Below are 11,951 nucleotides of genomic sequence, written 5' to 3' on the forward strand. Positions count from 1 at the left end.
GGGTTGGTTTTTGCGTTTGTTTTGTTTTCCTCTTTTCAAGCCCAGATTTCTCAGCTGTGCTAAATGTTTTGACACTAGCGGGATGGACTAGCAGGAAAGACATTTCTAACGAGCTGTAAAATGTGAGTCTTCAAGGCAACGGTAAAACACTGCCTATATGTGCAGTGGCAGCATAAGAAGATCTCTGTATGTGGCAGAGAGGTCAGGCAAAGAGCACTGAGGGCGTCCGCTATTTTTATTTTTACTTTTCAAAGGGAACTCAACTCCTAAATTCGATTTCCTTCATGCACTTTTGGACTGCTAAACCAACCATTACTGTACTGCAGCACAAATTACTAGATCATCAATCATGGGTGGAAACCTCAAGTGTCCAAATAGCCTACTATCCCCAGCCATGAAAAAAAAAAAAAAAGCATCAGACACTCTGCTTCTTACCTGTAGGGCAGTTTGTTTGTTTTTTCCAGTAAAGAGGAGATTAACAACATGCACAGTAGATGTTTCAGGTGCATGCAGGCGAGTGATGTGGAATGATATTTTTATGTTTTTTATTGCAGGAAGGGATTATGGGCAGTCAGTGTAAACATACGGCCACACACAGAGACAGTCATAGATGATGATAAAGGTATGCATGTGGATCTGTTTTACAGGACAGGCTCTGTTCAGCGTGCTAATCTGCATATCAAAGTGCTGCACATGACCTAACCGACCCTGTCTCCTAGAAATTATGTTCATATACAAATCAACTCTTTTCCAGATTATGTTGATTTTCAGAGGCAATGTATTTTCATGAATGAATGAAACGCTACATTGACAGTAGCAGTGCTGCCAAGTGTTAGTTCAGGTGGATGGTGGATATACAAAGCACACAACTGTCGCGCCAGAGACCAGAGTCCTGTCTAGTGGTTAGGTTTAGGCAACAAAAGCACTTGTGAACTTCTTCTGCATCAAACCAGATCTCGATCCTTCTTTAACCTTGACAAAGTGCTGTGAGATCCATGAACATAACAGTAAAAAAGTTTAAATATCCTGTGGTCACTGGATATTTTAATGCAAGATCAGATATTTATTTTGTATTTACTGCTACGTACAATATTTATGACTTGCCAGATATGTAAGTAAACAACATATCCTTATTACATTAAAAGATTTGCAGTCATGCATTCGCTGTTGCAAAAATGTACAAAGCTAATAGGGCTGACACAGAGAGGTTTTATTTTCGCGCTCGTTAGCCTGTCAGTTGTAATCCATCTTAAAGCAGAAATCTCAGAAATCTAGGACAAGGATTTCTAGGACATTTGGTGCAGATATACTTTACAACAAAGTAATGTTGGATTTGTTGCTGTACTGGATGTTTGATTTCCAGTATTTGACAATTATGGTTTAGGTGTAGTAATTTGTAGCCATGCTAGCAATAGTTTCCCGGATGTTTGAGCTCCTTACTCTATCTCTGAGAGCCCAGCCACCCTGCATGTTGGCCTGTATCAGCAATTTCAATGTTTTCGGCACATTTCAAAGCTCATGACCAGAGATGAGAGCTGGCATTTTGAGACCTTCCTCTTCAGACTCAACACCTTGTCCACTGTCAACAGCCCACCTGTCGATTCAGCACTTCATCTAACCCTCACTGGTTAACAAGCCCCCCCAGACATACAACTCCCATCCTGAAGGGAGCAGTCCAGCGTTATTTCAATTTCTTGTGCATCAACGAAAAAGTTTTTCTTTTTTTTATTCCTGAGAACTTGTCTATCCTGAAAGTAGAAGGTTTTAAACTGATGACAGTGCTGTGACCTGCCTTCACAGGTCCGTCTTTGCAGCAGGACTGTGGTTGCCTGTTCATTTGCACATGAGATTCAAAGTCAGCCTTTCATCACTTACAGTCTCCTCTGTGAAAGCTGGCATGCTTAACCATATACCCAAATATTTACTATTAAAAAGGTTATAAACTCTATGTGGATCTAAGACCCAGACCTTTAACTAACTGTCCCATTACTGTTTTTATATATATTTACTATATATACTGTATTAATGTTTGTGTGTGTGTGTGTGTGTCAGAGAGAGAGAGAGAGAGAGAGAGGTAGTGAGGTAGAGAGTCCTATCATATCAATGGTGGTCTGTTTTGCGTGTAGCAGAGCTAAAAGACCATTCAGTTGCCAAAATAAAGCCCATGGAAGTGAACTGTGGGTCAGTGCATCGGTCTGAGCTGGTTTATTAGTGTGGTCTGTGCAGAGGACTCGGCAGCCTTTAATGTATACTGCTATATACAGAGAAAAGGGCAGAAAGGTCCTCTGATATAGAGTTTCAATGGGAAAAAATCTTTGTGCTCTCTTAAACGTGTCATAACTCAACTCAGGCAGCTTATGGTTACTCAGTGGCTTCCAGACTATAAATCACTTAGCGTTCGAACACATCAATAATTATGCCTGTTCAAGAATGAAAGTTAACCGGAAAGCCTGTCCCCAAAAAACTTGATTTACTTCTTTAAAAGTCACATTTATTTGCTGGTTCACTGCTGTGAAGGCAGGGAAAGTGTCATCCAGTACACCCTCATACAACTAATGAAATTCCTGAAACTTAGCTTCCCCACCAATAAGCATCCATCTACCACAGCAGAGCGCAAAGGGAGCACTTCCTGTGAGGGTGTGACACCTGGCACAAAAGCCCCTCTATCCACGCCACACAGCCCCTGACCATAAATATCATTCACTGCTTTTCTATTTAGAAGCCACACAGCTGGGAACATGGACAGCTCTCTCTCTCTTCCTCTCTGTTGTCTCACTCCTCTTCTATGACCTTTGACCTTGAACATAACTGAAAACAGGACCATTGGTTGTGTTTCTTTGTCTGCATGTGTTATGGTTGTGATAATAGATGCCACAGTTTGTTATTGTATTGGGATGTTGAGTGGCCTCTGAGAGGAGGGGAGCAAAAAGTTGCCAAGAACAGAATAACAATACACCACATTTTTTGGATAGCCTGCCTCTTGTCAGCTGACTCAATGGGTCATAAGAACATGAACAATAAAATTATCCCTCTGTCTACAGTAGATCATTTGCTTTCATATGTCAGCATACAATATTGATTCTATCTATGATCTTTTTAATCGTCATTTAACCAAACTAACACTTATTTTTACGGGATGTTAATGTTCTGTAGTGCACATGAGCCTCTGAGATGTCCTACAGATCAGACAGTTCTGATTTTGTGCAGGAAATCCTAATAAGAAAAAAAAGAAATTGGTCAAACTGGATTAAACTTTTTATTTATATTAGCTATTTGTAAGCTTTGCTATTGCTACATAACCACCATTAGCATTAACTACTGTTTACTTACCAGAGCTTCAGTCATTGTTGCAATTACAAGACACAAGGTTATAATATGTTCTCTGAGCAGTACTACTTCTTCAGAGCAGCATGGGCAGACAGTGACGAGGCGGTCTGACTGTGCCAGGGCTAGCTGGTTAGCATGCTAACTTCTGTAGAAGAAAAGAAGTGATAGAAATAGAAAACAAGAGGGTTGCTTTCCACCACTAGAGACAGCTCTTTGTGAGTGAAGGAAAACGTTTGATGCTGAACTCGCAACATTTCTTCTAGACTGGTAAGTAAACAGAAATTAATGCTAATGTTGGCTGTGTAGTGGTAGCAAAACTTACAAATAGCTCCTTTAATGTTACTGTGGTAATACTGTATTTCTTATTTAGTAAAACTATCTGGTATCAAACTGTTATCAGTTGCATCTAAGTCCTAGTTACAACCACAATGTTTTGACTCAAGAGTTTGAAGCTGTAGTTCCTCTAATGGCCACTAAATGTTAAAAATAAAAATAGATGAGGGTCACAAGTTATGTTCTGGGATGTGATAGCTTAATTTGCCTCTCCTGACATGTTTATAAGACATAAAAATACTGTGCTTTGAATAATAATTTATGTCTGCTATGTTTTTTCAAATAAAATTATTGAAATTGCATCTGCTTTTTCTTCTTATGCAAGTACTTTTCATTTCAAAAGTGACACTGATGAATACAAGATAACTCCTACTTCACTGAAAAGCCCATTCCCAATGTACAAACACTGAAGGTCTCAAGTTTCCACATCCCACTCGTGTAAAGTTGCACGTTGACCTGCTTCCAGACTAGCTGTGACGAAGTACATGTAAAGTGAGATTTAAGGTGAGCAAAGAGAAACCTCCCCCTTCAGCAGATGAATGTGAAAACAAACTCTGCTCATAAAGTGAAGCTCAAACATAACAGTGAGGTAGCAATAAGAAAAACACATTTTTGACTGGAGGGGGACTTTAAAGGAGTCTGCAATGTGCTCATCCCGCCTCTGCTCCACCCACACTTATTGCCTAAATAATTTATATATCGTGGCTTTAGTAATTTGAGAAAGATGGTGGTGAGTGGTAACCCAAGGTAAGCTTCAAAAACTGCCTTCAAAAAGTCGTGGGTGATGTCACATACACAATGTTTTTCCACAGACTGTGTGGCCTTCTGTATAATTTAATATGCTGCATGACCATGCAAAAGTCTTAGCATTGTGCACTACAGCCAATGATCTGCCAGGGACTCCTGTATGTTTGTTTACAGTCCCTGTAGTATGTTTTCACTGACCAAAAATGGAGGTATGTTTCATTAACAAGCTGAGCCCGAGTGAAGAATCAGGACCACACCCAGAGAGAGCAGGAGGGAGAGAAAATGTAGCTCTCATGCTAACCCATCCTGCTCAGAAAATATCAGGCTTTATAGTTGGATGTACGTGTGTGAGCACCACCCACATGGATGAGCATCCAGCAGGATCTTTAAGATACTGGTCAGGTGTACAGGCCACCCAAGTCTTCTCACCCTCTCTCTCACAAAAACACACAAAGATACACACACGGTCTCGGGAACAGGTGTAATTTTATCACCAGTTTGCTGCCATCAGTAGACGTGGTGTGAAGTCTGCTGCACATCACAGCGAATGACAGAAGTGATTACACAAAACTCGGTTTCTATTCCAAATGACGTCCTGCACTCCTCATTCCCTCCTGAGCCAGATGTGTATCATCAAACTCCCTCTTCCCCCCTCTCTCCTTCACTCTCTCTCTCTCTCTCTCCCTCATTGCACACATATTTTCCGTGTCTTTTCTTGGCACATTGAGACTTCAACCAGTCACCATGGCATTCATCCTCTGTTAGCCAGAGGCCCTGGTTTCTTCCGTTTGGACCTGACCTCGCATAATGAGAAGACTAAACACAAAACTGATTTCCGCTGGTCTCATAGTCTCTGCTGGCTTGTAACTCTGTGGAGGCAGCAGGGCAGTCAAGTACTCACAGACGCTGTCCTCCAACCGGAGGACTGAGGTTGTCCGTAAGCATCCATCCATCCATACTGTAAAGCTAAAAGTGAAGACAAAGTTCAATAAACATGCATACATTTTTCAGTTCTGATGAACATCCAAACACCTTACAACATGACACATATGACATCTTTTGACTGAATATCACATATTTTACCAATAAACATTGATGTTGTGGTCAGTCAGTATGCGGTTCCTGAGTTTTTGCCTTGTGAAAATGAAGCAGTGATGAAATCCTTCATCACAGGTTGTGTTTATGTGTGAGCTGCAAGCAGCTCCTCCAAAGCAGTGTTCGAAACTCCATTAACTCAAGTAATGTACTTAAGCACAGTCTTCAGGGAACTGACCTTCACTTAAGTGTTTCTATTTCTATTCCAATACAGTTCACAGGGAAACATTGTACTTATATGCATTTAACAATTTAGTTATTATTTTGCAGTCATATTTTACATATGACCACTTTTCAAAACAGGATGCATTATTACAGATTAAACTACCCAACACTTTATGAAATACATTAACTCCACCTCAACCAACTAGAACATTAAATGCTGCTTACATAGATGCATCAGTAATAATACCTCAGAAACATATTATACAAGACTCTCTGAGTACTTTTACTTTTAAGTCTGTAGTTTATATTTACTAGTAATATAATGACTTTTACTTAAGTAAAATTTGGAATGCAACCAAAGTATTTTTATAGATCGACAGTGGTACTTTTTTATTTAGTATGAGACACGTTAAAAATGAATAGTTGTGTTTCTTCTTTGCTATTATTGTTTCATAATGCACATTTACAGTATCAGACTGCTCTCCACCCTCTGAAGGGGGTTGTTGTGGGGGGAGAGATTTTGTGAATATTAAGCATCAAAATCCACATGCAAACCATAAACTGAATTCTGGTAACTTTACTTGAAAGTACTTTACACTTCAGTGGACAGCCTGTGGAGAATAAAGGTGCCGCAGATTTGGAGGCTCTAATGGCTCAGACAGGAAACGCCTCAGAAACTATTGTTGGGACCAGTGGAACTAATTCCTTCACAGTCCGTTCAGAGGCTCATTGAGTGAGGAGCGCTTCATCTCTCTCTCTCTCTCTCTCTCTCTCTCTGCCTGCGGCCGCAGCCACACCGCACACCTACCGACTGGGCTGCTGCTGAACAGACCACTGACTTCACCCAATTCAGCCTTTACTTAGAGCGCTCGGTCTGGTCCCACCCATATGTGAACAGCTTTTGTCACAAGTGAAAAAAAAAGAAGTCTTTTTCAGTTTTTTCTTTTCCTCCCCCATCCCTCCCCTCCTCCCTCCCTCCTCCTCAGCATCAAGTGCAGCCTGAGCAGAGCGTCCCGGCTGCGACTTTCTCTCAGCCTCTTTGAAGTAATGAGGAGAAGGGATCCGTCGCCCCGCTGATACCAGGACGGCTGGGATGCACTAACACCCGTTTGTTTTCTGCTGGGATCATATTTGTATATATCTAAGGGAAACAAACAATACATTGCGGATTTGGCAAATCCATCAATCGGATGCAAGCAGGTAGGACGCCTTTGTCATTTTGCGCAGTTATTGCGATCTCTTGATGCAGCCACGGGCAAATCTATTCTTTCTTTCTTTGTTTTTATTTGTTTATTCAATATTTTTATGTTTTCTTTTAGTTTTGATTGTCGCTTCCTTTTTCTTTGTGGATGAAATTGTTGATTTTTTTCCCCGGGAGATCTAACTTGACTCCATAGTCTTGGCAGTGCACAATATTTCTTATTTATGCACATTATTTCGCATTATGTATTTTGAGTATTATTATTATTATTGGATGATGTTATTCAATAAAGATATAATGTATTTGCATAAGTCGCTCTACAGTGAAAAGATACATTCATCCTCTTCCTTCCACATACAGCTGGTCATGCAGATGTGGAATTACAGATGTTTGTTTTCACATTTCACTGGCTAGCTAAAGTAATGGGATATTTATTTGCATGATGGTGATATTTATTATTTCTATTATTTTCATCTATTATGTGAAAATAGATGGCTTAAACTTTCACTAAGACGTTTCTAATGTTATCTTCTTTTTGGACAAATTTTCATAATGTAAGCAATTAATAGTGTTTCAATGATGAGTCATGGGCTGTTTGGACACTTTGGAAACTGTGCCTGGGAGGTGAAGTTTATTTTAAAAGTTGTGAAAATCGGTGAAAATGAATGAAAACACCCCTTTTAATAATAATCTTGGTGTTGAACTAGACAATAGACACTGACCCATGCTTACTGGAGAGGGGGTGGACAACTGTGCCATAGCGCCATCCTTTGGTCACGTTGTCTCCTGGGTGCCTCTTGCAGCTTCTTGTGACTCCTTCCACTGAGGGATGGAGAGGGCACAGCTTCTTGTTCAGCTGACTGCAGTGGAAAATAGTTTAGTCGAAATGAACGCCTTCTATGACCAAGAGCCATCATGGCAGCATATCAGTTTCCACTCTATGCTGAATAATTGCAGGCTTTCTTCTGGATTTGTGTTATGTCTGAGTCTGGTGGTGGGAGTGTGAAGCTGAACAGAGACTCTGGGTCATTTTTGTATTCTCATTTATTGAGACTGTTTTACAGCTCTTGTGGGCTTGTACTTTATTACCGTCTGTTTCGGACTGGTTAGCTGTTGGTCACTGAGTATGTTTTATTGGACACTGCGTGGTAAACTTCATCCAAAAACTTTGCTGTCAGACTCAGATGGATGACTGGGCACTAACTGATGAACAAACCTGGAATGAAAAGGGAATGCTCTTAAGTCTCAACTAAAAAGAGGAATTTGGGTAGAATCACCATATTGAGATGATAAAGCACTAATATGGTCCTTAGTTGATACCGTACATGCAATGAGGCAATGCTCCCTCTCAGCTGAGTCTCCTGTGAGCTTTGCCAAACCAGGCAATGTCTCATTTTCATGCCGCACTAACATCTCATTGAAAGGGAATGTGCCTCTATGGACCCTCTGGCCAATTGAGGCTGTCCCCCCAAGGATCCGTCCTCCAGCTGAAGGACCTTAGACGTCAGCCTGTCTGCCACACTCCATTTACACCACCCAAACAGCCAGAATGAATGGCTATTTCACTCTGGACTTCTGTTAGAAATTAACTGTTGGATTTTCACTCTTGCTACATTGCTGCTCAATGGACAGCATCCAAATGATTTTCTCTCCTTGTGTCTGAAATCGCTGCGTGACCACAGCCATGCTGACGTATTGAAGCTCTCCTACTCCTTAGTTAAGTGATGGTCTGCTGAATCTATTAAAACGCACCCAAACTGTAATTTACTTTATAGGGGTTATCAGGATTATTGGCAACATCACATACAGTAGAAGCATGAACCAGCAGGCTGTCTGCAGCCTGCATAGTCTTTAGGTTTGATGTCATTTGTATGCATGGACAAGGAGTGGAGTGAGGCTAAGGAAACCAGATATGGTCATTACTGAGAGAGAAGGTTAACCATTGTGGCAAACCTCCAAGCCACTGTCTCAGCCCATTCAGAGGATCAGGGTTCATCTCGTCCTTCTCACTTCCCGCAGCCTCCAGAAAGGCTCAGAGGACATAAATCTCCCCCCAACCACACAGCAAATGCATCAACGCTAGAGAAGTTTCATAATATTTTAAACAAAGTGCTATTTTCCTTAAGAATAATGACACCAATCTTTTTCTGCAAACTTGAGCATTTTAAGGAATCTTACTCTAAAAAAAATGGGGCTGTCCTATGTGAGTTGTGCTGTCACAGACTGCTGAGCTACCTAAGTGATAAGGGCTCAAAGCCCAGTGGATGTCGAATACTCTGGGCTACACTGCCTCCATGTGGCCATAAATGGAACTGTGATTGTAGAAGACATCATTAGTGAATATAAGACCTCCCCAATTCAGGGAAATCAGAGTTTTCCTTCATGTTTGACATCCTCAAAGCTGATTAAAAGTTGTTTGCTGAGCATTCTGGTTCCAAGCAAGATCATACAGTATGTCTGTCAGGCAGCACTGGATCAGATATTAGTGACAAACCATATACAGTTGCTTTTTCCACTGAAGCCCAGTGTCAAGCATGATGTGATAGCTTTGTGGATGATGGGAGGTTCCCGAGCTATTAACCTCGTACTTGTATAAGTTTTGTTGCTGACTGCACTGAAGCAAACAGTTTACACAAGCAACCACCTGTCCTTACTGGGAAACTACAATGCAACAACCATAACCGTAATATTCAGTTCCAGCTGTTGCTTATCTGAAATAAACAATATTAAGAGTCTATTGTCATGGTAGTAGCTCTGAGAATCTGTATTTAGGCACAATGGTGCTTTGAGCTCCTCACAGTGAAAATGCCAATACACTACTGTTCGTACTTACTGTATTGGCATTATGCTGGTATAATGTTTACCATGTTCAGCATCTAATTTAGCATATTAAAATGTTAACATTTGCTAATTTAAACTAAACACAAAGTAGGAATGCTTTTAGTTTTTGCAGAGTGGTAGTCAAATTCAAATTTTGACCCGATGACGGCACAAGAGCTTAAGTCATGGCATAACAACTCATCCAGAGGGAGACTTCAATATCTCAATGTACCAAATTTCAAATAGTTGTCAAGCATTTCACTCAAACCCACAAATGTGAACCTCAAGGTGGCGCTGGCAGCGAAGTCAGATGTTCACAGAAGTCTTTAGGATTCCATGCCAGATAACCATGAATGTCTCCACACAATTTTGTGCCAATCCATAAAGAAGATGTTGAGATCTTTCATTGAATAACTTGACTGCCAGTAACACAACATGGAAAGTCTAGGGAGCACCAAAGTTGTTAACATTCATCCTCCGGGTACCATGAATATCTGTGCCAAATTTTATGGCAATCCATACTGTGTCTGTAAAGACATTTCACTAAAAACCACAAATGTCAACCTAATAGTGGCAATAGATTAACGGTTAAGGCATCACCAAAGAGGTGGACCAATTGACTGACCCTGCTATCCCTAGAGCCACGCATAGTGAAAAAGTTGTTACCTCTTAGTGTGGGTAAAAAGAGCAAACTGAACTTTGTGCTGAACTGAACCTGTTTCATGACTTCTTGAAAAGTTTTTTGAGTCTCCCTGTCTGTTATTTATGTTTCAGAGCCAGGCCCAGCTTAACAATGGGCCCCATACCGCTGTGTGTCCTGCTCCCGGTGTTGGTACTGGCTGTGGTGGTGGCTGTAACTGCTGAGGAGAACGCAATTGATGATGAGTATACCTGGCCACAGTGGAAGGTACCTCTGGTAAGGAAAAGACGTACTGTGCATCTCAGCAGCCCCAACTTCTCAGCCCATCCACAACCAGAGCTGAGTGGGACCTGTGGGATCGAGTGTCAGCGTCGCCTCCCTACACCTTCTCTGGATGACCTGGAGCAGTTCCTTTCCTACGAGACGGTCTATGAGAATGGTACACGCACGTATACCTCAGTTTCTGTGCAAGGTCTTAATGAGGTGACAGTCTGGACCAGTAATGCCTCATCTAGCTCCCGCCACAAACGGGAAGTGTACGGCACAGACACCCGCTTCACCATCGCTGATAAGCAGTTCTCTACCAAATATCCCTTCTCAACCACTGTAAAGATCTCCACAGGATGTTCTGGGGTTCTGGTGTCACCTAAACATGTGTTGACGGCTGCCCACTGCATCCATGATGGCAAGGATTATCTAGACGGAGCACAGAAGCTACGTGTTGGCATCCTGAAGGAGAAGTCCAGACGAGGGAAAGGAGGCAAAGGGAGAGGAGGGCGAGGAAAGGGCAAAAGGAGAAAGGGAGACAAAGGTAAAGAGGAAGTCGAGGAAAAGGAAGAGAATGATGGGAAAGGGGACCGTAAAGGTAAAGGGAAAGGTAGGAAGAGCCGGAATCGGCGAAGTGCGGAATCAGAGAAACCTTCATTCAGGTGGACCAGGGTCAAAAAGACCCAGATTCCTAAGGGTTGGTTCAAAGGTGTGTCTGACGGACTGGCTGCAGATTATGACTATGCTGTTCTGGAGTTGAAGAAAGCCCCAAAAGTCAAGCACATGGATCTGGGTGTTATCCCCTCCGTGAAGAAACTCCCCGCTGGGAGGATCCACTTCTCTGGCTTTGATGATGACCGGCCTGGAAACCTGGTATACCGGTTCTGCTCTGTGTCTGAGGAATCCAATGATTTACTTTATCAGTTCTGCGATGCCAAACCCGGCTCCAGTGGCTCTGGGGTCTACATCCGCCTCAAAGAGCCTGGCAAGAAGAAGTGGAAGAGGAAGATCATTGGGGTTTTCTCTGGTCACCAGTGGGTGGATGTAAATGGGGATGGGATGCAACAGGATTACAATGTGGCAGTGAGGATAACACCCCTCAAATACGCTCAGATCTGCTACTGGGTCCACGGGGACTCAAGTGAGTGCAAGGTAGCCTAAGAAAACACAGGATCCACGTTTAACCACCACCCCCCTCCTATCCCTCAGAAAACCTCTATACAAGGGACACCTTACCTATTCTCACCCCCTAACCTCCTATTACCAACCAGGGGCCCGTCGACTGCCTCTCCTCTTCCTGCCTTCCTGTTACCTCCTGTGTGTCCCAGCAACTCTTCCACTGATCTATACCCCCCC

The 11,951-nt window shown here is 42.2% G+C and overlaps 1 protein-coding gene across 1 annotated transcript; it reads left to right on the plus strand.

The window, feature by feature from the left end:
• The first annotated feature begins 6,470 nt into the window (after positions 1 to 6,470).
• prss35 (serine protease 35) lies at positions 6,471 to 11,945 on the plus strand. The gene is made up of 2 exons (XM_023410535.2): positions 6,471 to 6,867; positions 10,463 to 11,945. Exon 2 carries the CDS (start codon positions 10,482 to 10,484, stop codon positions 11,754 to 11,756), a length of 1,275 nt encoding a protein of 424 aa, XP_023266303.1. The 5' UTR covers positions 6,471 to 6,867; positions 10,463 to 10,481; the 3' UTR covers positions 11,757 to 11,945.
• The last annotated feature ends 6 nt before the right edge of the window (positions 11,946 to 11,951 follow it).

This window comes from Seriola lalandi, unplaced genomic scaffold, assembly GCF_002814215.2.
Source record: "Seriola lalandi dorsalis isolate HSWRI2012SDOR001 ecotype SW California unplaced genomic scaffold, Sedor1 jcf7180002054425, whole genome shotgun sequence".
NCBI classification, from domain to species: Eukaryota; Metazoa; Chordata; class Actinopteri; order Carangiformes; family Carangidae; genus Seriola; species Seriola lalandi.